Genomic DNA, 27,385 nt, shown 5'->3' on the forward strand with positions numbered 1-27,385 from the left:
CTACATGGCAATATGAGTAGAATTGTCAGCGGGGCCGGGCCTACCTAGCTCGGTCTCAATTGGGCCGGCCCTATCGTGACCTGCCTAGACCAATGTTCTATAAATCAAAATGGCCTTGAAAACCGGTCGGTTCAACCGTTCTAATCGGGCAGGTTCCCGCTGGTGAAAATAGGTTAAAAAATTAAAAAAGAATCTAAAAAATATGAAAACTATATTTAAAGCATGATTACACCAAGCCCATCCAAATGAAATTGAAAATGAGTGAAAATAATGGATTTTAAAAAGGGTGCGGTTTGTATAGAACCGAAGCTCTAAATGATCAAAGTAAAGCGCACCTTCAAATAGAATCGAGAAATGTGGTTTCAATGCTGAAAATCTTTGTGATAACCTTAAAATATATTTTCATCTTTAGTTACAAAATTTAAAGCTTAAAAAATGGTATAGATCGAGCAGATCTATAAAGACTTGAAAATCTTAAAAATTGACGGTCCAAAAATGCATTACAAGATGCACTAATTTCAAAACTTTAAATCTAATTTTTTTTCTCATGTCCATGCATCTTGATGTCGAGATGATCAATTCGAGAATATTTGGCATCAAAACAACCTCTTCTAGTGAAATTTTTTAGGTGGGTTCTAATTTGATTGTTTAGAGCCTTAGTTGTATATAAACTTTTTCCTTTCAAAAAAAGTCATCGTGCCTAAGGCATTTTTAATTTTTTAAAAAAATATGAAAAAAATGTAAAAATAAGTAGTCTTTCAATCTTTGCCAAAATGATAAAAAACATTAAAAAACGTATTATAAATAAATCTCTTATTTTTTGGGATTTTATATAAATGTTTTTGAATTTTTTAAAAAATACCTAGCCGGTCCACATAAACTAGATCGGTTAGTGTCTAGTCCTGGTTTGACCGGCCGGTTCCAAGTTGAACCGACCGAGTTTGCGAACGCTGGCCCAGGTCTATTAGGCTTAAAGAAAAACTAGAAAGAAAAAAAGAAAAGTATAAAATGAGACCATTTATCTTTGATACAAAATAGTCACCTTAATCTTGACTATTGGATGTGAAATTGGATGAGTGTAATTATTCTATTGACTAAGTCCAAACAAAATTTTTTAAAACTTTATGACATATCCAAGCTATCAAATTTCACATCAAATGATTGTAAAGAATTATGATCACCTTGTATCAAAAGGTAAAAAGCAAATTACCTCATTATATACAAAACACAGGGTGGAGTGCCCTAGTTCTTGATGGTAGGCTGAATCTCTGGGGCCCTCGCAAGCCTTAAATATGAACCAATTGAGAACAAATGACGGACTATCAAAAGTGGATAGTGAGTCATCAACAATAATGATGATAGTACAAAGTTTCTATGCGGCCAGCCCGCAAATGCCCGCATATTGTAGGTTTGTAGGCGTGGCAATAAATATATTTTTTAAATATAATTTGATCCTAATTATTAGCCAATATATAACATTTAATATGGAGATCATGAATATGAAAAGAAAATTGAAAATTAAAAATAATAATTATATTAAAAAAATATTGTTACAATTGTTTTTAGATGGCCGCAAATTGTAGAAATGCGGTCCAGCCCCTCAATATCTTATGTGACACTTTTGTTTTCGTGGGACATCATTTCTTCGGCATATCCTCTTTTATACCCTTTCTATCCACATCCATACACAACATTCATTTTAAGGTGTTGTTGGGATAGAGCCAAGACTCTAATCAAGTAGGGTGTTGTTTGTATAGAGCCGAGGCTCTAAAGGTGTTGTTTGTATAAAGCCGAGGCTCCAAACAATCAAAGTAAAAGCGCACCTTCAAATAATGTCGAGGAATGTGGTTTCAATACTGAAAATCTTTGTGATAGCCTTAAAGTTTATTTTTATTTTTAATTATAAAAATTTAAAGCTTTAAAAATAGGATAATTCGATGAAAACTTAAAAATCTTGAAAATTGACGGTCCAAAAATACGTTACAAGATGCACTATTTCAAAAACTTGAAATCCATTTTTTTTTCATGTCCGTGCATCTTGATACCGAGATGATCAATTTGAGGATATTTGGGCATCAAAACAACCTCTCCTAGTAAAGAAATTTTTGTGGTGGGCTCTAATTTGATTATTTAGAGCCTCAACTCTATGAAAACCTTTATCTTTTTTAATACAGTTATTATTTCTATTTTTCATTTTTTTTTTCATATTCATTATCTCCATGCTAACGATTATATATTCTGTAAAAATTAGGATCAAAATATATTAAAAATATATTTATTGCAAGCCCTCGTGTCAGTGCATCTTGATACCGAGATGATCGATTTGAAGATATTTGGGCATCAAAACAACCTCTCCTAGTGAAGAAATTTTTGTGGTGGGCTCTAATTTAATTATTTAGAGCCTCAACTCTATGAAAGCCTTTTTCTTTTTTAATACAATTATTATTTCTATTTTTCATTTTTTTTTTTCATATTCATTATCTCCATGCTAAAGATTATATATTCTCTAAAAATTAGGATCAAATTATATTAAAAATATATTTATTGCAAGCTCGCATTTCTACAATAAGCGGGCTAGCCGCATGCTAACCGCGTTCTTCAGTTCCTCAAATGATATAGGTGGACAAAAATTATGTCACTGAAATCCATCATGGGCAAAGGGTGATTATCATGGATGAAGGGATTCCTTTCAATATCATGTTTACAGAGATGCAAATGAGTTGGTCTATGGGTCAGCTAGAAAGGGTGTAGCTTACTGGAGTTCGAAATTTCTCATATCCAAAAAGAAAAAAAAAAACATCATGAGCAAGTTTATCCCAAGAGTACACTATCAGAAACGGATGATAAACACATCACTCACATGGCGTCCTATAATATACTCAATAAAGTTTTTATACAGCTTAGTCAACATGTAAATGGAACACATCGAAGAGAAACAAGAAAATCACAGACGGATTGACCAAAATAGGTAGGAGCTCACAAGCTGAGCCCCATTGGCTATTTTTTGGTGAGAACCACGAAACACAAGCATAAAACCTTCAAATTACTAACCTCAACACTACAGCACTGGTCATTTATAGAACAACCCTACTTTCAAACTCTAAATAAGAACTAAATACAGAGAATAAATAACAAAAAAGAAAGTCGTCGATGCCAAAAAAAAAAACATCATACTCGCAATTTGAGCTCCTGACACCATTTTCCGGCATTTGTACACATCTTCTATAACACAGAATCGGTTGCCAAAATTGACACAGAAAGTATGGACATCGTATAGTTTTAGAAAATCTTACCAACGAGTACCTATACAAAAAACTAGCACCGTGCTCAACAAATTAAGAATCATCAATATAAAAATAAATAATTTAACTTTATAGTTATGGGAGTTGGGTCCGGTGGGTGTGCCACACCACGCCGCAAATGAATGACAGTGCAGGCGTAATGGCCACCATTGGATAGGTAAAGCAGAGAAATCTTCAAGGTCCTAAGGCCAAGCAGGCCAAAATTTTTCTCAGTACTCTTTAACAAACCATGTTCCATGCGAATGCCCCACTAACAAACGATATTCCATGTGAATGCCCCACCAAAAAACCATTTATGTCAATGCCCCAAAAAACTTGTTAATCAGGAACCGACTGGCCACCATATTAGTGAGAGGTTTGCTCCTATCAAAACCGGTCTAATCACTGGTCAAACCAATTAGACCTGATTTTTAAAATATAAACAAAATTGCCAAACTTCATCTAGATAGTCAAGTTAATTAAAACTAGTCGGGTTCAACCGGCCAAAATCAGTCAAAACTTGGTTCTAATCAATTTTCAACCAAACCTAGTTTTTACTACTGGCCAAAGCACCGGTTGGTAATTTGGTTAGATGGATCACCAATTCAGCCTAGTCTTGATAACAATCATCAACTCAAATTGGGGATTAAAATTGAGATATTTTGCTGATTGTTTTTATGTTTATGTTATTTGTTTTAGAGAAATTTATCAAAATACTGCGATGAAATATTACCTATTTGCAACTATCCCAATTCACGATCACGTGTCTTTTGATAGGTATTTTGAAATTAAATAAGAAGATATGAGTAGAATGTTAAAGTAGTTAATCTATAATGAGTATTTGGATAAGTTTCGTGTTGTTTTCTCCATAATCATGTTTTCTCAGAGTCCTAGTAGTTCCTCTGTATATGACCCATCTCCATATAAAGGAGTATTTTGTATACATGAACACCACACTACTAGACAATAGGAATGGACTTCAACAATAATCTGGAGTTCACACTCAAATTGCAGACTTTGAGACATAAAAATCTGTCTCAGAAGCCCATAGAGACTTCTTTCTCAGTTCCTCCAGGAAAAAATATGCGACTAACTTACCTCTCGCAAATAGGTAAAAACAAAATGTGGTCGATAAGAGTTAACCAATCAAACTCTTAAGGTCTTGACCACAGTAGCTCGAGCAAGAGTTCACCTGAAAGGGGCACTTGCTTTTGCTGACAAAATGATGGTGAGGATGAAGACCCTCAAATACCAGAAAGGTTCAAGGCACCAGTCATTTTAGTTTTCTCCAGGTCCATCTGGTTGATTCACATGCGCAAAATCACTAGGCACATCTACACCAGGAGGTTTCTTTCCTGGAAAATCATCAGTTGAAATATTGCTGCCAATCATTCTGCACAACAAAAGTCACAATAGAAAACTTTGTAAAAGAAAAATCATTAGTTGAAATATTGCTGCCAACTATTCTGTACAAAAGTTGAAAACTTTGTAACAGAGAGAGAGAGAGAGAGAGAGAGAGAGAGAGAGAGATAGGGTTAATCATAAGAGCTCACCCTTTGTCTACGATAACCATTGATCGAAGCTCGCAATTTGCAAACCTGAAATCAGCAAGGAAAATCAAACATGTCCAATAAGTAACGATGGAAGAATCTGACAGAGTCAAGGCGAAACAGAATGTGAATGCTGCTCAAGCATTCCCATGCATTAGGTTCATGAAAAATGGGGTTCAACTTCATAAAATTAATTGGTTCAGGATAGAAATGAAGGCAAAACAGAGATTAGAGAGTTAAAGAGTACATAAAATATTCCGGCATCAACATGAGTTGGCCCATGTATTAGTGGTTCTTTTTTATTTTTGGAAATTCATATACAATCCCCAACGATTGTCCAACCATACAAAAACCTCGGAACCCTTTTAGCGTAAACAACAGAAACCCAACTTTTTACTTCTTCTCAACTAGCCCCCAGATAGCTTTTCAAGCTATCCTCGGACCGAAATATCCTTTTAGGAAGAGTGGCCAAATCAGAAAATCGCAAAAATGAACAAGAAAAAAGCTCTGAAATATTTTGGGCTTTTCCTGTACTATTTACTGAAACTGAAAATGAAATAAAATAAATCTCTAAAACAAACAAGAAAAATGCTCAAGTTCCATTTTCTCCAGCTCTTTCAGGCAATTCACAGGCAGATGCCTAAACAATCCTTCAATGCACTCCTCTGTAAATATATGCAGTTGATTTGGCCAGATCCTGGCGAGTTTCAAGCTCCTCTGAGTTTCCAGTGAACCCAACTTCTGGAACTAACAGCTTCAATTTTCAGGGAATCTGGCTGGAATCCGGTGAGTTTCAACAACAGAGGATATAAAGGGGGAAAATGAGCATAGTGGAACATCAGAAAGGGCGATTCTACAGAGACAAATGCCAAAAAGGGCAATTCTAGAGAGAGAATACAAGAAATGGGCAATTCTAGAGAGAAGAAGGGACAATCCAGCTGAGAAACACAAAGGAGAAGAGGGCGATGAGAGAAATGACCTACTAAAACATGGGGCACCTAAGAGAGGGCTATTCGAGAGAGAAACACAACAAAGAGGCAGTCCAAAAGAGAGGAACATTGACAAAAAAAGTAGCACAAAATAAATGAGCAAGAAATGCAAAAAGTGCCCACCCCTGTTACTGCTAGGTAGGGGGCACCTCAGAGAGGGATATACAACAGGAAGAAACACAACAAAGAGGCAGTCCAAAAGAGAGGAACACCGGCAAAAAAAAGTAGCACAAAATAAATGAGCAAGAAATGCAAAAAGTGCCCAACCCCTGTTACTGCTACTTTGTGGGTTGCTGCAATTGTTCTCATTGTTGAGAAACTCATCACCTTGGCTTTAAGAACTGTTGGCCATTGAAAAAGATAATTGACTTTATCAATTGAATCGTTTCAAATGTCCTCAACTTCAGACGTTTTCTCAGAGGATCTCCTTTGCTCAAAAGATGCCAGCTTTGTGGGCATTTGTGACTGGAATTTCAGGCCAGAAATTGATTTTCCAGCTGATTCAGTTATCAGATTCTTGAAGACAAGACTGACTTCTTTTCCCTAATTGATTGGTCAAACATATTCTGGGATATGACTAATCAAACTAACATATTCTGGGATATGAATATTGACCTCTCTGCTCACAAATACACCATAGCCTGGATTCTCAAGGTATTTCTGAACACTATTTCAGAGCTTTCCCAGCTAAATCGCCTGAAAGAAGTAGCGCTGGAAATTCTATTTCAGAGATTCTATTGCTGTAAGAGTATCATTGAAAGTAGAGATCTCCTTAGCTGGTTATAAGGTGGGTTCTGCAGGAACTTAGCAATATCTGCTGAAACTCCGGGCTATGGATATGGTGAGTTCACTTATTATCCAAGACTGAGAGCCTCACCGTTAATTTTTTTTTTTTTAAAATTACATATATAAGGAGAATTTTAGTCCGAAACTAACTTAAGAATGCACGTGGGGAGTATGTTGAGAAGAAAGTAAAATTTGGGTTTTTGATGTTCACCAAAAGACAAGGTATTTTTTCTAGGGTTCGATATCAGTTGGGGGTGGATGTGAGTTTTCCCTTTTTTTCATGATTCTGTTAAGTATGAACGTTTCACGTAAGAAAGTGTGAATAAACTGGTATAAGAACTTCAGGTGTCACAAATCATTAGAAGAGACCAATGAACCAGAGAAAGAATCCTCATCAAGCATTCACATCTTAAGCATTCCTTGAATCTATGACAATACCAACCAAAATATTTCCCCTTTCCTACTCTTATGAAATTTGAGGGTTTGCAGTGATACTACTAGAGATATTGATTTAAGAAAATATGCAACACTTTGATGTTAACCCAAGGAAGGACAATACAAACCTACATGCACCACAAGAATGAAGGCATGCGTTACTGCAACAGAACCTTTAGCAAATGACGATACATAGCTTCCATTCAAAACATATAATGCAAAACTTTCATATACCAAAGCTAAGCCCAAACAGGCGGCCCAAAAACCAAAAATATAAAGTTTTCTACAGAAAGGAGAGAACAAGTTCCTTTAAATTGAATGATATATAAATTGCAACCACTGTGAGGGAAGAGAACTTCAGAGAGAATAATAGAAAGGCACAATTTATAATTGAGTTTTCAATGGACAAAGATGGAAGATGAAAATAATTTGAAATTAAGACCAAGTAAAATAAAGATAAGAATGCATTTATGAAACATATGAAGTGAACCCAATGATCCATAAAGTAAAAATTTCCACTATCCAAACGTGAAATAAAAATTTCCACTATCCAAACGTGAAATTCATAGCTTCCTACAATAAAGAGTGTCATGTAATAAACCTCGGAAAGATATTCCATGTGTTCTAGGATCTGATACGTGAAGTCAAGAGTAAGGCCAGATATAGATTAAGCTTCAAGTTTTCTTCAAAAAAAAAAAAACAAAACTTAAGAAATTGTCCTCAGAAACAATCATTCAGTACTCACGGTTTGGTAATTTCTTCTTTGATAGATGGATGACAGTCGTTCCCAAACAAATCCAGTGTATGCACCAAATACCCACTATGTGTAACAACAGCAATCTCCTTCTCTGGACGAGTCCACAACCTGTTATATAACAAGCTTTATTATAATGTCACAGTATCTCAGTCCTATCCTTTTCTTCTCAAAATAAAACAATTTTCCTGTCGCCTTTAGTGTGAATGTATAAGGTGAAAATGATGTTAAGCAAAGTTTATGCAGCCTTATTAATCGAATGTAAAGGAGGCGGGTCCAAATGTTAACCTAAGAAATAAGAAAGGCTTCTTGCTAAATATCCTGGCATAAAAGCAAGCTTTCACATTATAGCTTTTCCTATTTCACCAAAAATATCTGGACAAAGCAACAATTCATAGGAACACTTTTGAAGTGAGTATGGCGAAGGACCCATTTACACCTAAATAATATTAATTTACAAAGATGTAGTATAAAGCATGATCACCAATATGGGAAATTAAAGAAGGAAGTATAGCTCAGAGATGACATGATATCAAAAAAGGAAAATGATTGAGAATGTTGAGGAAAATGAAGGGAATTGGTAGTGAATGGCTTAATCTTAAGAAACACAAATAGATATTTCCATAATAAGAAAATGGCTTTGTTTCTTTACATTAGAATTATCTCTATATTCATATAATAGCCGCTTAGTGAAATATACAAAGCATGTGTGCAAACATAAATATGCATAGAGATGCACACTAGTAATACATTATGGGAGATGTTTAGTTAAAACTACCCATTGTGTTATTATGTACAAAAAGGTCTACACACCTCTTAAATCCCTATCCAAAAAATTTGAGATACTGATAGTACACTGGAATCTCAAAGTTCAATAGCATACAACTGTTGCGGACCATTCTTACACTGAATCAGAAGGCCAATTTCTTGCTCAATCATTTCCTTTTTTATTTGTTTTTGAAAAATTCTCAAATCATTCCCATGCATTATATATATGAGATTGTTATCTACACCCATGTTATGGGTGGTGGGAATCACAAAATCATCGCCCCCCCCCCCGCCCCCCCCTCTTTTGTCTCTCTGTCGACACACACACAAGGTCACCTAAACAATGTAATATGGTTATATAATATGATCTAATTATTTACTGGACGCTATTAGAATCTTATTGTTGTATTATATTTTATTAAAATTAATCATTCCTGGACACAAATAAATACATATCCTTGTGTCTTGCACATTACCAATCTAAGAACTTCTTCCCTCTTGTAGCAACTTCTTTAATCTCTTCTCTAGTGTCAGCCTTCCAAAGTGTGTCATCATTAGTTTCTATCTGCACCAAAACAAGCAGAATGAGATGTCATCACTTTACTAAGAAGACAAAATGTGCTAAATATAATCCTAAGAAGATGCTCTTCTCGTTAAATATTGCAGAAAATACGAGCAATGAATTTGCACAAAAGCGAATGGTTTCTAGCATCATTATCCAATTTTTGTACGAGGGCTCATCATTTGGGTTGGGAAAGGAAAGCACTTGACTCTTCGCTCGATTATATGGGAAGTCGCAGGTTGCATTTAAAAAAAATTAACACAATAAAAAAGTCAAAAGTTTTTGTGCATTCTGCAAAATTTGGAATATTACAGAGTACATTTACAAAATGATAGAATATTTTTTTTTGAATTAATATTTTAGGATATTTCTACGAATTTTAAATATATCAGGGGTGGTTTTGGAAATCGATACCGGTATATTCAAATTACAAGAGAGTGATTTGATTTTCTTCATTATAGAGGCCAAAGCCGAAGATTTCAGTCGAAGCAAGGCAAATACAATGACATTAATTTCTAGGTTAAAGCTGAAGTGAACATTAATAGTGTTAAATGAAATCGAGTGAAAGTACTTGCCAAAGAAAAATCAATTGCAGGGAACAGAGGCTTGTAGTCATTGATGCTTCTTCTCTTGTCACATGGGTGGATTCCCTGTAGAGAAGTACATCAACAGGATCAAGCATGAGACTACCTTAAAGCAAAAGCATGTCTTTTTCCATGACTAACAATGTATATGAAACAAATGGCATTATTGATTTTCAACCACATGAATGAGCTGGTCAAACCAAGATGCATAAAATCTCCCCAAAATAGAGAACTCTGCTCAGTTCCAAGAATTATCATGTAATCATGTAGATGCACGAAGCAAATTTTCTATTGGGAAAGTAAGGCATTAATATGGATGCCTGAAAATGTGCATAAAAAGAATAAAGATGTATGAGCAATGTCTGCTACTGTGTGTTTATATGCATAACTCGGACCATAGTTATGGTAGAAATCAAATGTGATTAGTCAATAACTAATATTTTTTAAGGGTTATACTTTTTTTGGAAAAGGTAAACTCTTAAAGGTTATGCTTTGGAACCGGAATAACAACCCGAAAAATGAAGACGAAACAGAGTTCTTGAAATAAGGAAAGCGTACAAGCATGCAGATCAAAGAATGTTGCGGCTCAACAAATGACCACAGAATATTTCAAAACACTTCCATATAAAAGCTTTCTTCTTATCGTTGCGGTTTATTGATAGGAGAACATGAATAAGAACAAACTGCAGGAAAAAAATAAAGAAGCCACACTAAGTAGGCATGGAGTTCTGTAACTAGTCCCCAAGCAGCAAATTGGCTCACAAGTTACATGATTTATCATCATCACCATCAGAGCTTTATTCCAACTAGTTAGGGTTGGCCACATGAATCAATGTTTTTCATTCCGCTCTGTCAAGGGCCACTGCCTCAGTCAGACGATAAGTCACTATGTCATGTCCTTTTGGGCCTCCCCTTGCCCTTTTAGAGCCTACCAGTTGAATCAAATCCCTCCTCCTAACCGATGTTGTTCTAGGTCAACATTGCTTATAGCCAAACCACCTACTTCTACTTTCCTTCATCTTATTGCCTATTGGATCTACCCTTAACTTCCCTTGGATATATTCAATCCGGATTCTATCCAGTTTGTATGAGAACATGAAAATCCAAGCCCTCAAGGCCTCTCATACAAACTAGCCGTCAGACCACTAGAACAAAGAGCACAAGCCAAATCACAATGACCTTGTTCTTAATACTCACATCCTCGACATTTAGAAAAAGTATCACCAATCTCCAAGGTATACTACTCAATTATGCACCTAACCAAACCAGACCAATGGAGAATCCGTAGCCATTAGTGGTAGGATTGACATAAAAATGATTTTATTGTCTAATTTATTGGTTGTTAATTACTAAATGGCTTTTTAAAAACAACAAATCATGTAAATTGTTCTATAGTTTTTTTTTTTTTTTCTTTTTGTACTCTCAGTTTTTAATAAGGGGTTCCTTAAATTTCAAAGACTTTTCTTATTATGTCATCATCATTTTAGCCTTTTCCCAATTAATTGGGGTTGGCAACATGAATACTGGGTTTCCATTCTGCTCTATTAAAGGCAATATCCTCAGTGAGGTCATAAGTCCCCATATCTTTTTGGATTACTCCGAACCACATCCTTTTGGGCCTATCCCTTACTCATTTTCGTCCTTCCACTTGAACTAACTCGCACCTCCTAACAAGTGTTGTACTTGGTCGGCACCACACATGGCCAGGCCACCTAAGTCTACTCTCTCTCATTTTATCACCTATTGGTGCCACGCCTAAATTCTCTTGAATAGATTCATTTTGAATTCTATCCCTTCTTGTCTTGCCACTTATACATTTCAACATCCTCATCTCTGCTACACTCATTCTATGGGTATATTGTTTTTTGTCTGCCCAACATTGCGCCCCATAGAACAAAGCTAGTCTCATACCTATCCTATAGAACTTGCCCTTCAGCCTCATTGGTATGCGACGATCACATCAAATTCCAGTTGCACAAAAAGCACTGTAACATTTTCTTATTATATACGGATAAAAAATCTATGGCCTAATACAGGGTTTTTGTTCCTAACAATTTTGTTATTTAGTTTACTAGGATTTTTCTTTTTCTTTTTCTTTTTCTTCTTTTTCAAATTTTCCTTATTTTTTCCATTTTCTTCTATTTTTTATTTATTTGACCAGTCTGACTGGTGAACTGGTCCAATCCAACCAGTTCAACTAGACCTATGCCCTCACTGGTTCAGCCACCTGTCCATACTTAATAATATTGGAATTCCCATTAAAATATAGTTTAACCCATTCATCACTGAAAGGAATCCATGTAGCATGTCTTGAAGGTCGAGGACACTAGCTACCCACAATGAACCGCCACTGGTTCGCTCTTGGTTCTCTCCCTTGCCCATGACATATTAGTCACTCATATATTATTAATCAATCATCAGATTGAGTGTTGTTCTGAGTTGGAGACTGTCATTCCTTTCAATCCAGAATGGCAGGCAGAGTAATCTCCACTGTGGTAAAGGTGGAGTGTACCGGTGTAGAACTAAATCTTAATACTTTTGGGTATGTCCCAATGGATGACAAATAGATTTAACACATGAGCCCAGATTAGGGAAGCAGTATTGCAATGTAAGAACAAATGCTGTGCGAATCAGAGTATGTCTTGCACATTGCATATGTTTGGAAGAATCAGATATTCAGCACCTTACCTAGTTGCCAGCCATCTGAAAACCTGGGGCAGGGATGTTTCAAACCTTCCAGGCGGTAGCATCTTGATAGTTATCCCTGGTTGGTACTCTGTGAAGCAAGTAGGCCAAGAACTTTCATTTGGCTTCAGGCATCCAAATCAATTGATCCTGTCTTCCTGATCACAATAGAAGAAAGACTGGAGCTTCCTAAGGAGCATGTGAGGCTTCGCTTTCTTCATCTTGGCCTCCTCGGCCGTATATCCCAACAGCCTGATTTCCATATCCATGAGCAATTAGTACAACTGTTGCCTCAGGCTTGAAGACAAACAAATCAGAGACTGGTAAGCTTCATTAAGAGTTTCTCCTTGAAACCACGCATGTTTGCAAGACTTTGCTTTGTCCCCCTTCCTCATCTGAGTTCTTCTATTCATAATAACTACATTTCTCACTTGATTAACTCCCTGCCAGGGCCCGTATACAGCGCTTCAATATCTAGCATATCTGACAAGTCTTCCAAACTCATCTACCCCATGATGCCCACCACATTCTTCCACATGTAACTAAACCTCCACCACCACTTTCAAGGCCCTTGTTTGTCTCTCTCAACCTCTTAGTGCCCAGGCCACCTTTGGTTTTTGGCTTGCATACTTGATTCCAACTCACAAGAAGGAACCTTCTTTGTCAGATATGAACCATTCCATTCGAAGCTCCTCACGGTCTCACACGCCTCTCAATATAGTTAACAATTGACGGTGGCAGAGAAAGTTACATAGGATATCTGGGAGGAATTGAAACTCTCTCAGATCAAAATAGTCTTCTAAAATTTGCCAGAGTTGACACATAATAGGATGAGATATTCAGACTCGTCTGGAACATGGCACATAATATATCCTGTATAAAACTGCAACTAATGTAGCAACTCTCCCGAGTTGTATAGAACTTGGCATGAGTGGCAGGAGTTGCTACAATACTCACCTGAGTACTGTGCATTGTGAAGTTTAAAAGGGAGGCAGAAATCCGCTCCCGATTTCATTTTCTTTCTTCGCTTTTGAGCTTTAGGATTCATCATTTGAGGTAAACTTGCAAACTTAGTAAGATTTTCGCCTGATCTGGCTGTTGAAAAAAATAGATTTCAGAAAAAAAAATACAAGATCCTAATAAGCTCTTCATAATAGTCATTAGTAAATATAGAAAAGTGATCAAGAAACTCAATAAATCATCCTATTATATATAAAGAGAAAATAGATAAGTATTATTCTATTCCATGTCCTGTGGACCAATGATGAGATACCAAGTTCATACGAAGGAGGTCTAGACTTAGAAGTTTAGAATGGAGTGAAACCAAGCTTACCTACAAAAAGAGAAAAACCAAGGGCCCAAGACCTAAAGAACTTCTTAAATAAATTTAAGTTTTCCATGCCATTTATCATTGTAGACAAATTTAATCACATTATGTACACTCTTTCCCACCAAACAGACTTGCTCCAATAACCATACCCTCAATATAAACATCTCTGAATCCACATCTCAATACTTCTTCATATAAAACTACAAATAATCCCAGTTTCCCCTCTCCAAGAAGTTTGCGTTCCATTGACACATTCAAAATAAAATAAGGATATAGATAGTGCAGCTTCCCCCTAACTCCACATGAGAGGAATGCAATCACAGCTATATTGAGGCCCCTAGGAATCGGTCAAGTCAACAATTTGCTAATAACTTCCACAATTTTGTCTTTGGAATTGGTAACAAAAACATCCAATTATTGGCTTCACTCTTCGAGTCAGTTTCAGGAAATAATTGCCAGTAGTTAGAGAACAAAAACAGTATGGTATAACAAAAAGACTAGATGAAACAATAAAAAACCATAATTAAAAACAAAGGGCATATCCACAGAGACAGTTTTTAGCAACATATCACATAACAATAAGACCTCCATAATATAAAAAATTTCATAAGAAAAATTTTGAGACAGTGGACGCACCAAATGCTCACGACAATCCTCTACAGCTATGAAGGGTGGGCAACTTAAACTAGATATTGCAGGGTAATTGGTATTCCCTGCACCTGAAACCATTAAGAAAGGCCCATTTACCCCATCGACAAAGCGATCACCACCAAAGACGCCCACCGCTGTCTGCATTGTCCTACAACGATATTGAACATTATTAGCTCATCCAGCATATAATTGAAACTTCAACAAAGTGAATTCAAAGAGGCTCTTTAAGCAGTATAAGTAATAAAAGTTGAATCAGATATATATATATATATATATATACAAGATTAGAGGAGAAAATTAATTCCGCCATTGCCAATCCCAATCCTAAGCACAAGCCTGGATGAAAAAGGACGAGGGTTGTGTTAGGTTAAAAGCCAGTGGAAAACTATTGCCACATCCCTATCATAAATCCAGATCCAATTATATATGCCCATGTTAGGGGCGTTCCTTGTAAGCGACGCATAATACCTACACCTGGGTGCAATGAAAAATGAGCACGGGTGAGCTAGGAAATGCGTTTCCTAGAAGCAACATGCCATAATGACACCCGATTGCGGTGATAAGTAGGAAAGGGTTCTTGTACTATTTTGGACAAGTACGGGTAAAGAAGCTAGTCCAAGAGAATAGGACTCGTCTGGTGACAGAGAATGTATGAACTCTATCAGGTAAGAGTATGTAGTTAGTGGATGCAATGAGATGGAGAGTTAAAATAACTTGTTTGCAAGAAACTAAGTGGAAAGGGTAAAAGTTAAGGAAATTGATGGATATGAACTTTAGCATACAAGAAAGGATAATAATAGAAATGGCACAAGTATAATGGTAAACAAAGATTCAAAGGATAAAGTAGTAGATGTTAAGAGAGTATCTAATAGGTTCTTATTAAGAGAGGAGATAATTAATGTAATTAGTGCTTATGCGCCACAAGTAGGATTAGAGGATAGAATTAAAAGACATTTGTGGAAGGACATGGATGGACTAGTCCAAGGAATACCAAATGAAGAGATGACATTTTTAAGAAGGCACTTAAATGAGCATGTAGGAAACTACATCAGAGGATATGAAAGAGTACATGGAAGATATTGATTTCAAGAAAGAAATGAAATAGGTGATGTTATTTTTTATTTTTCTATGGCTTACGATCTAATAAATAGCAAACACCTACTTTAAAAAGCGAGATGAACATTTAATAACTTACAAGGGTGAACCATATGAAAGCCAAACAGTCTTTTTTGTAGGCAAGAAGATAAAACAGTCATCATGTAAAGATAGCAAAGTTATAGGGGTGAACCATATGAAAGCCAGACAGTCTTTTTTGTAGGCAAGAAGATAAAACAATCATCATATAAAGATAGCAAAGTTATCCTAGGAGAGAGGTTGACGCCGTAACACAAGCTCATGGTTATGGATGTTTGCATTAAGAGATGGAATAGGAGGAGTGCCATTAATGGGTGTCGAATAACCTGGTGGAAGAACTTAAAAAGGGAGAAAATAAACTTATTTGGAAATAAATTGATAAAAGAAGGAAAATGGAATTATGATGAGAAAGTTAATATTATGTAAAATGAGATGCTTGATTGTATTATGAGAGTGAAAAGAAGTTTTAGGAGAATTTATAGAGAAAAGACTTTCACATAAGGAAACTTGGTGGTGGAATGATGAGGTTCATAAGCTTATTAGCAAATATGATCACGTTCCAACCCTTGAAAAGCAAATAGAAATAAGCAGAATTTAGAAGAATATTGAAATGGCAAGAACACAAAATAAAATAGTAAGGTTAAGCTTAAGGCATATGATGATCTATGCAATAAATTGGGGACAAGGGTCGGTAAAACATATGTTTTCAAACTAACAAAAATTAGAGAGAGGAAATATAAGGATCTAGATCATATTAAATACATTTAGAGTGAGGATTAGATGGTGTTGCTAAAAGATGATGAGGTCGAAGAAGGTGGTGAATCTATTTTCAGAAATTGTTAAATGACGACCACTTTAGGAGCTCAGCATTAGGAGGAACCATTAACATAAATGAGGTCAATGAGGTTGGGATATCTAAATGAAAGAAACTTTTTGAAAGATGAAGATAAAACAGACTTTTAAGACCAGATGATATACTAATAGAGGTCTGGAAGTGCATGGGAGACAATGGTATATTATGGTTAGCCAAGTTGTTTTAACAAGATTTCAATAACAAAGAAAATGCCATATGAATGGAGGAAAAGTATTGTGGTACCTGTTTACAAGAACAAAGGAGACATAAAGAGTTGTACAAACTATTGAGGGATCAAACTTATACGCTACACTATAAAATTGTAGGAGAGAGTGATTGATCAATGCCCAAGACAAGAAAATAGTGTATTAGAAAATCAGTTCGTATTGATATTAGGGAGGTCAACAATTGACGGTATTTTCCTACTTAAGTAATTGATTGAGAAGTTTAAGGAGAAGAGAAGACCTCCACATGGTCTTAATTGATTTAGAGAAGGCATGCGATAGGCATACGACATGGAATCCTAGAGAGATAATCAAATAATTTGGTGCGTACTGCAAAAGAAAGGACTCTCAGAAGAATAGATTAACATGGCTACGAATATGTATGAGGGAGTGTTAACTAATATGAGGACAACTAGTGGAGAGATAAAGAGAGTTTTTATTGACAGTAGGCCTAAATCAGGGGTCAGCGTTGAGTACATATCTCTTTGCTTTGGTTATGGAGAGTAACAAGGCATCTACAAGATAAGGTTCCATGATGTATGTAATTTACGAATTACAAGGGTTTGACTGCTGAGACTAGAGACGGCATAAGTGCAAAGTTGGAACTTTGGAGGGATGCTTTAAAATCTAAAGGTTCTGAAATTAGTCATATGAAGATAGAATTTATCGAATGCATAATAAGAGTAGAAAGGATTAGTTAAGATTGATGCCCAATAAGTGCCTAAAAATTATTATTTTCGGTATCTTGAGAAGATAACCCATAACAAAGGAGAAATTCAGTAAGATGCTGCTCACAAAATTAGAGTTGGGTGGACAAAGTCGATATGTGCCTTTGGAGTCTTATGTGATCGTATCAATAAAACTAAATGGGAAGTTCTATAAGATGGTTGTAAACCAACCATGCTTTATAGGACAAAATGTTGGGCGGTCAAGAAACAACATATCTATAAAATGAGTGCAACTGAGATGCGGATGTCAAGATGGATAAGTGGCAAGACAAGGAAGAATAAAATTCGAAATGAATAAATTTGAAGGAATTTAGAGGTTGTTCCAAAAGGTGATAAAATAAGGGAAAGTAGATTTAGGTGGTCTAGTCATGTGCAGCGTTTACCTAGAATAGCACCGGTAAAGAAGGATAATTCGCTTCAAGTGGAAGGCTCTAAAAGGGAAAAGGAAAGGTCCCAAAGGATATGGATAAAGTAGTGAGAAAATATATGATGACTTATGATCAGACTGATGGTATGGCCCTTGATAGAGTGGAATGATAGAACAAGATTCATATAGTCGATCCCAAATATTTGAGATGAAGTTCAGATGATGCTAAAGGTGACAATATCAGAAGAGAAAATTATATTCGCCAAGCATAAATTTCTATGTAAGTTTAATGGTACACTTCTTATTAATAGAATATTATTTTGATACAAATAAACTAAATTTTTAGATGTTTAGCATCCGAGGTGCTGATGAGCCATCTCGCATGTGAACAAATCTAATGAAATTTTTTGAATGAATGTTCTCTTAAGAATCAATACACATGCGGCAAACTTTGGTTATTGAAATACTCATACTCATCTCTAAGCAATAAGGTTTCATGTTGATCCACCTAAATGCATCAGGCACTTAGCTATTTCACATCTCAACATGGAATTCGAAAATAACATAGTAGAATAAATATAAACAAGAGTATCTATTACATAATCCAAAAAGCAATGATAAGAATGCTCCTCTCTCTCTCTTTCTCTCTCTCTCTCTCTCTCTCTCTCTCTCTTACTCTTATTTTGTTTTAAATGAAGCGAATGCTCCACTCATTAAAAAAGGCTTCATGTTAGCCCTACTCATTAAGGAAACAAAAAATGGTAACCCTTTATGTGACCCAGGATTAACCTAACATACACTAACACACATCTATCCATCTAGATGACTATAAAAAAAAAAAAAGATGGCAAGAATATTACTATTTCCCAAGAAAAACCAAGGATATTTTGATTTTTCATTACTGCCACTTCACAAGGAAAATAAGTGTGGATGGTGTTACTTCTTTTCCCAAATTGCAAGCATTTACAGAAAGGTGAACACAAGAAACAGACACTGCTTAGCTCATGATTGACAAGTCCACATTAATATTATGGGAAATGTAAATGTTCAATGTAATTATGCATTTTTATAAAGGACAATCCATAGTTGTACTTTTTAGTAGACTATTTTGCCATATCTTTATTGTGCCAAGGGTTGTTATGTCCTTTTCCTTGCATCGTCTTATCATCGCTATTTGAGGTTGTTGACAAATACACCACAAAATTTTTAAAATTTTCTTTATCTGTATTCAAGAAAGAATGCTACATCAGAAGTCCACGTCTCAAGTAAAGCTTTATAGTGAAGCGGTTCTTCCAACATGATCAAGTTCTTAATCCCCTATCATGTCTTCACTTTTGTACTCTTGCTACTTTTGCCATATTCTCCGTCATCTCACTTCTCCCATGTAATTTCCTGCCCATCCATATTATTAATTTTGAGAAAATTTTGGTTAAAAGTTTCCTACCCAACAAATTTCTCTCGCTCTCTTTATCAAACCCCTCCACTATTTCTCTCACATCTTTTAATTTCTTTTTCATTCTTATGTGATTTCTATAGTCATTAATGATTTCAGATCCAAAAACATCTTTCTTGTTACACTATGTCTCTCAATCTCTCACTCTGTCACCTCAAATGTCTCTCGATCTCTTACTCCATCTTCCCAAATAGTTTCCTGTTGTTCTTTCTCTGGAGTGCACTACTCCACCTTCTCCACATGCTCCCTTTTGCAAACATGGAACAGTTTTGGTTATTTATTTTTGTTTTCAAAAAAATAAAGAGTGAATTGTGAGAAAGAAATGTAGCAAATTCATTATAAGAAAGAAGATAGAAAAGAAAACATCAAAGGGCCAAAGTGTATACAAGCAACCCTGAAAGCCAGGGTGAAGTTCATGCGTTTGTCAAATATGGTATGCTTGCACGTTTTGAAGATGTAACTGATGCAAAAAAAAAAAAAAAAATCCTTGATAAGACTTGTTTCTAGGTTAGTGCTTTCAAATGGGATAGAAAATAGGAACCATAAGGTTGACTGATAAGAGAGAGGTAGCTGGAGCACCAGAACTAGGAGATAAAGATGAAGGGGAGACTAATCAGTTGATGGGGAGGAGTATGGGGTGGTAGATTGGGTGCTCTGCAATTCTCTAAACGTTCACACAAAACTCTATACATGCATGGTTATGCATGGAACCCGAATAGATTTCCTTGGAAGGTAACCATCATCACAATATTTTAGAACTATAGATTAAAAGAAAATAAGTGTACCTTCAAATACAAAGCACATACATAAAAGTGAATGGGACTATGGAAAAGAAGGTGATGTCTAACATCATAATATAGCACTATGAGCTGTGTAGATGAAGCAATTCCATAAGGCCTTACATGGACTTGACTTGTAGGACTTTGGACTACACTGGTGATTCATCAAGTGTTATTTGCCATCTTTTGACTTCTAAGCTAGAAGCTCCAAAGTAAAGCACAGCCTGGCAAGATTTGATGAGATGAGGATAGAGTCTTTCATCAAGTGTGCTTCAATATGTTTTGACTTATAAGCTAAACTAGTGATGTTGAGGGCCTTTTGGACATAGAAGAATTTGGCAGAACCCAAGCTTTGTTAGTGTGCCTTTGGACCCTGGTGAGAGCCTTCACCAGCCCATAATATATGAAAGAGAGAATCACCATGCTTGAAGAGATGGCATATTTTTTAGATTTGTGTCGAATTTGTGGACTCCTTAATGCAAAACATGTCAACAAACTCCAGAGGAGGCCAATGGCACTATGAATAGCTTCGCCAATATAAGGGTAAATGTAGAGGATTTTAGTTTGTGGAACTTTCTCATACCCAGAGAGAAATTGTGAAATCTCATTTATCTTTATCAAGAATTGGTTCTAGTAAAGACAATTACTCAGGAAAGGTATACTTCTTGTCCATAAAAGGCCCACGTCATTAGAGCATATCAGAAAATTTGGGAAGAAAGACAGCTTGAGTACCGAACATATGAGGTGAAGAAGTTCTTTGCAAAAAGATAGAATGATAATAAAATGATGAATTCAGCCTAAAATTTATTTTCAATATTTGTTAAATGATGACCGCGATGGGAGAAAAAAAGTCAAGAGGTACCTTTGACATGAATGAGGATGGAGGTCATAGATATATTTGTAAGATTAGGAAATTGGTTATTTGACATAAAAGAAGTTTTGAGAAAGATGAAGATAGGAAAGCCTTTGGGACTAGATGGTATCCCAATGGATCTTTGAAAGTACATGGATGAGATTGGCATATTCTGATTGATGAAGATGTTAAAGGAGAAAGCTAAACAAATGGAGAAAAAGTATTGTGGTACCTATTTATGAGGAAAAAACGAGACACACAAAAATATACGAGATATCAAGCGATCAAATTTATGAGCCACACTATGAAGATGTGGGAGAGAATAATTGAGCAACAACTACGACATGAAACGAGTGTATCAGAAAATCAGTTCGTCTTTATAATAGGGAGGTCAACAATTGAGGTTTTTTTCCTACTTAGGCAATTGATTGAGAAGTTTAGGGAGAAAAGAAAATACCTCCACATGGTCTTTATTAATTTAGAGAAAGCATACGCCGGGTACCTAGAGAATTAATGTAGTGGGTGTTGGAAAAGAAAGGAGTCGCTAGAAGATATACTGACATGGCGAGAGATATGTATGAAGGGGCACAAACAAGTGTGAGGACAGGTAGTGGAGAGACAATGAGGTTTCAGTAACAAAATGCTTACATCAAGCGCTAGCGGTTCAGCCGATATTTTTTTGTTTTAGTTATGGATGAGTTAACCAGACATCTATAGGATGGGGTACCATGGTATACATTGTTTGCAGATGACATAGCTTTGATTGATGAGACTAGAGACTTCGCCACAAAGTTAGAATTTTGGAAGGATGAAATTAATCAAACTAAGACAGAATATATGGAATGCAAGTTTAGAAATAACATGAGTAGAAATAAGGAATTAGTTAATATTGATAGCCAATAAATACCTACAAGAAATTATTTTTGATATGTTGGGTTGATAATCCATGACAATGGAGAGTTTGAGGGAGATGTCGTGCATATAATTAGAGTTGGGTGGATGAAGTGAAGATATGCTTCTAGAGTCTTATGTGATCATTGCATACCAATGAAACTAAATGGAAGTTTCCATAAAATGCATGTAACACCAGCCATGCTTTAGGGGACAGAATGTTGAGTGGTTAAGAACTAACACATCCATAGAATGAGTGTAACTCCAATGAGGATGTTAAGATGGATGAGTGTCAAGACGAGAAAGGATATAATTCAAATGAAAACATTCAAGAGAACTTAGGGATGGCTCCAATAGGCAATAAGATGAGGGAAAGTAGACCTAGGTGGTCTGGCGATGTGCAGCGTCCACCTAGAGCAGCACCTATTATGAGGGGAGATTTGGTTCAAGTGGATGCTCTAAAAGGCCAAGGGGAAGGCTTGAAAGGACATCGATAGAAGCAATGAGAAAAGTTATGATTGATGATCAGACTAAGGGTATGGCGCTTGATAGAACGGAATGGCAGAACAAGATTTGTCCAACCCTAAATAGTTAAAATAAGGCTCGAATGATGAGGCTGATAATCCAGTCCATGTAGGGAAATATCTATAATTTAATTTCTAAAACCATATATAGGGTACAAAACATATATATGCCTCAAAGAGAATTATTTATAGTTGTCAGGCGCTCCCAACCTAATGGTGATCCTGCTCTGGAATCTCACTCCGGCTCTTCGGTAAAAGGATCTTTAAGAAATCTCAATCCCCACTACTAGGATCTCGATCCCCACCTTAAAAACCAAATAACAACCAAAATGATAATTTTATTTATTTCTAGACAGGTAGTTAAGTAATGCAATTACACTTTCAATATAGTTGCATCATCTGCTAGTTCGAAATAAAGAGATCCCTACTTTAAAGATTATAATAGTCCTAAACCATACATACTCTTTAAGGTTGGGAGTAAGATCCCTGAAGGGTTGATTTCAAGATCCCAAAAGGACATGTTCAAGATCCTAAAAGGTTGGAATCGAGATTACTAACACACTTGAGGATCTCAATAACTTACATATGCACAACTATAGGAACTTCTAGCCTTCAATTATCCCACTTTCCTTATCACAACAACTATACAAGACATTTTGAACTGTTTGTCTTTTTCATACTCCTAATACTTCTTACTTTCCAAGTGATTATATTCCTCATATTGCACAAATTGCCAGCCAATAAAAATTAAATGTGAAAATCAGAAACATTAAATTGCAGTTCCTTAATTATTCCTTTTATGGTTCATTTCGTTCTTCTCACTCTAGACAACAGATTATGAGCCAAATAACATTAATATCATACAAATTGGCTAGTTCAGAGAAATGTGTGTCACGACATCAACAATACCTCATAACAAGAATATATAAACCTAGAAATTTTAATACCTTAGCAAGCATGACTTTTTTTGTTATCATAAAGTAAAACTCTACTAACTACGGTCAATTAGCGATTAATAAACTTTTCATCAATGATAGGGAAAATTATCAAAATACTCATCTAAAATGAACTATTTAACCTTGTACCCATATTGTTTGATTTAATTTCAAAATACCCATATGATTATGAGTTAGAATAGTATCAATAGTGTAAAATTCTAAATAGTGCACCTCTCATGGGTATTTTGATCAATTTCCCTCAATGATATAAACTAGAGAAAAATTTATTAACTAATTGAAAAGATACAAAAGAGAGAGAGAGAGAGAGAGAGAGAGAGAGAGCAATGTGGGAAGGCACTGAGTTGTCATCCTGACAGCTCTTTACCTTAGCAAGGGAGATGTTATCACTAAATCAAGTCTACTGGCAATCCCACTTGCATGGACGTGCTTGCGTAATTTATCGACCTGCCACAAGTTGCACAAATCTTAACATGGAAGAAAAAGGTTCCATGATGGATAAATGTAATGAAAATGAATTAGAACATCAAAATCTATGAGAGAGGGGGGGGGGGGGGGGGGGGGAGAGAGAAAGAAGGAAGAGTCCTAAACGAAACTAATGGTCCAAATATGATTTGATAAAAAGGAACAAGTTTAATGAATAACCAGGTTAGGGCGACCCTCTAATCACATTACTACATGAAGGAATACAAGGCAGTACTTATGGTCATTCTCCAAAGTTTTTCTGTCTTTTTCTTTTCTTTTTTTTTTGGGGGTGGGTGGGTGGGGGAAGGGGGGGGGGAGGATGGATTGTGGTACAGTAGGTAGGAAAGGAACCCGGCGGTGCCACGCTGTGGCTATGCAACATGGACAACCCAGGCCTCAGGCCCAATCCTTGGTCACTTCGTTGTTGTTTACAAACCTATGAAATTTCTAGCAACTCTCCTGTAATTGGGTTTTACATCCAAGTAGGGGTTTACATCCAAGTAAACTAATACACAAAATAAAGAATGAATACAAAAATAAGTCAGAACAATACTTGTGTAGTAGAACTTCAAAAGCAGAAGAGATGAAATATATAAGAAAAGGGACACAAAATTAAGTGAGAATCATAGAGCAAACCTATACACAATGAAATTTTGGAGCTCATACCTGCTCCCAGCCCAAAGGGGTAAGACTAGCATCAAAGAATTCCTCAGACATGTATGCTTTGTGGTCTTTTTCTCCCGCTACATTGTGAAATCCTTGCCCATGTCTTACCTGCATTATTAGGATAAAAAGCAACAAATTTAAAAAGGGTAGACAGGAAAATAGCAACAAAATCTGGAAATAGGTTAGATCATGGGGGGTTTGTTCTAATTTATGCATCAATAAAAGGATAAAAATAATAAAACTTCTTGGAGCATAATTATAATCACAAATAAGTAAGAAGAGACAAACCAAGTACAAGGTTTTACAACGGTGTGCGGGATACAAACTTGTACTAGAAGAGCGATCCATACCTGCAAGTCATTCACAGCATGTGGATTAATATAATTTGGAACAGAAACAGCAGAAAGAAAATGATAAATGTAAGCATATAAAAATGACTCCCCTAGTTAACCTTTCTCACAAAAAAAAAAAACAAACAGGACGACTTCCAAAAGATTGTCCCAAAAGCCCCAGTTAACAAGTTCCCCCTAATCAAAGATTAAATGAGGGAAAATCTAGACTAAATTAGCGCTGAAGTTTGCCAACCTGTCCTTTGACTAATAACTACATGAAATGATAAAAATAACAAAAGCATAAAGGAGAAAAAAGATCTCTGACACAAGGAATAGCGAATGGAAGCATGTCTGAGGATTGCTCATAGTTAGTAAGACACTAATGTAAGCAACAAGAAAAAAGTTCTCTCATGCAGTAGTGATGAAAACAGGTCCAAGGATTGCTCAGAAAAATGGTAACACTCTAATTTATGGAAGTCTATTTGCAACCTTGCACAGCTCCCTATGCCTGTGAATAATTTTGGGTAAAATGGATCATCCCTTGCAATCAAATATCATTCCGAAGGTAACAACCAACTGATAAGGGACTCTACAGCACTTGGAAGCAAATAAGATCATAAGAATTACTCCATATATTGAATGATTGTGTTGCCCAATTCACATCCAAAAGCTCCGATGTTGCAGTCCATTAAATAATCACAACCCTGCTTTAATCCCTAAATACCATTGACCTGCACTCTCATCCTCCTTTTAGGAATTAGGCAAAGCTCAAGGACTTTTGTCCTAGTTTATTAGTTGTGAATGTGTCGATAAAAACACCAACCAACTTCTTGAGTAAATAAGCCACCATAAACTTGACAAGATACACATGGTTCGGCAAATTTGTGATTACATTTATTGGAAAAAGGTAACCAGGATTCCACAATGGCTAGGTGAAATAACAGGATGAAAATCACAAAAACCGAGAAGCCCCAAACCTATAAGACTTCTCCAGGCCTCCAGGCCAAACTCCTTAAGGTTTTTACTAGGAACGCTACCAAACAAGAAACAAGCGAGTATGAGTATACATGGGACCTGAAGGGTCTATATGCATAGCTTGTCAACACCCAACAAACTCTGCCTGGCAACAATGGACCCAATCATCACTGTTCTTTTATTTTGAACCCATGGGAAGCTAGGCACTAATTCAGCTTCTCGATGATCACTGGCTTTGTGAATATATCCCAGATATCTTCCCTATATAACTATTGAAAGAAACAAATTACCTCCAATTAATTGTCTGACCTGATTATATTTGTGCTTTATATGTCGAGCTATTTTATGATAAACAAACTCCTCCACCAAATATAGAGATTTAACTGTCATTAAACATGATCATGGTAATTTGGTCCGTGCCTGAGTACAACAGCAAGCCTTCTAACCTATACAGCCTCTTGCATGATTATGTTTCCCCTGCATATTTTACTTGTGTTGTTTGTCAAATCTACAACAGAAATTAGCTTTTACATCCAACAGATTGGACATCCCAGAAGTTTTGAATTTGGAAAACAAACTGTGGTGGCTCTCCTTTTAACCACACATATAGTCAAGACTCAACAAAACCGGGATCTACGCTAACTTTCATCTAGGTGGTCCAATACTTTAGTATTAGTTAGATATTGAAGCACCAATCTCATACTATCACTTCCTTATCTTATCCTTATACCGACTAAGAACAGCTATTTCGTGTAAACAGCAGGGCTTATACAATCCAAGGGAAACTATAAATTCGCCATGACACCCACATAATATATACAAGACACCCATTTGTTTGCTTAGTTAGTTGTACAACATTACTTGAAGATAACTTAAAATGGTCAAAATATCTGAGACATTTAACTATTTCATGCCCCTCATCCTAGCTTTTAAAAGGACCTTCCCAACATACCCACACTGGAATAACATATTCTTTCTTCTGTTCATATATATCCCGGTGCATAAAAATTTGCATTGCTTCTCAAAATAAAAATAGTCCATGTAATTAAGCTTAGTCTTCACACCTAGCTAAGCATACGAAACAAATAGAATGAATATATTGCCATCATCCGACTATTTACTTGTCACAAAAGAACTAAATCGATACAAGCACAACAAGAACAAGCGACACTCTTAACTTATGGAGGTGTCTAGAATCAGAAATAAAAGGACACATCATTACTTAACCTAAAAAACATATAAAAGAACCCACAATTGAAGATACAGAGACCAAACTAAAAAGAAAGATACAGATGATAAATCTAACAAATATGTTTATCGAAGGGTATAAATTCAGCAATAAAAGGACACCCATTTTACAGTTCTTTATTTCAAAGGAACACCATCACTTAATCCAGCACATATGAAATCGAACCCACAAATGGAGAAATACTAAATAAAAAAGGACGACTAAATCTGAAAAATATATAGAACCCACAATGAAGATATATATATATAGAGAGAGAGAGAGAGAGGTACCAGGAGTTGAGATTCTGCACAAAAATGGTGATGATGAAGAGGGAGAAGGAAGGGAAATAGAGGAGGTGTTAAAGAGGGAGAGAGGAGGGGGAGTTGTTAAAAAAAGCGCGTGCCCCATTGAGAGAGTTATTGTTTTTTCTAATGAACGGTCGTTAAACGTGGGTGCTTCCCCTCACCAGAACGGCAAAATGGACCGCCCAGCTTTTTCGTAATCTCTCACTCCTCTCCTCTCCGCTCCTACGTGCCAAGTGGAACATACATGTGAACCTCAAATTTCATCATATATTACTTC

The 27,385-nt window shown here is 36.0% G+C and overlaps 1 protein-coding gene across 1 annotated transcript; it reads right to left on the bottom strand.

Moving 5' to 3' along the window:
• Window positions 1-4,121: 4,121 nt before the first annotated feature.
• On the bottom strand, window positions 4,122-27,385 carry LOC18440177 (Phosphoglycerate mutase family protein). Its single transcript, XM_006850330.4, has 10 exons — window positions 27,094-27,385; window positions 24,557-24,618; window positions 24,269-24,376; window positions 23,505-23,584; window positions 14,361-14,523; window positions 9,701-9,775; window positions 9,040-9,128; window positions 7,787-7,906; window positions 4,835-4,879; window positions 4,122-4,674 (listed from the first exon to the last, which is right to left on the bottom strand). Exons 1-10 carry the CDS (start codon window positions 27,209-27,211, stop codon window positions 4,560-4,562), a joined length of 975 nt encoding a protein of 324 aa, XP_006850393.1. The 5' UTR covers window positions 27,212-27,385; the 3' UTR covers window positions 4,122-4,559.

The sequence above is a fragment of the Amborella trichopoda genome, chromosome 13 (assembly GCF_054954075.1).
Source record: "Amborella trichopoda isolate Santa Cruz 75 chromosome 13, AtrichopodaSantaCruz75HAP2 v2.0, whole genome shotgun sequence".
Taxonomy (NCBI): Eukaryota; Viridiplantae; Streptophyta; class Magnoliopsida; order Amborellales; family Amborellaceae; genus Amborella; species Amborella trichopoda.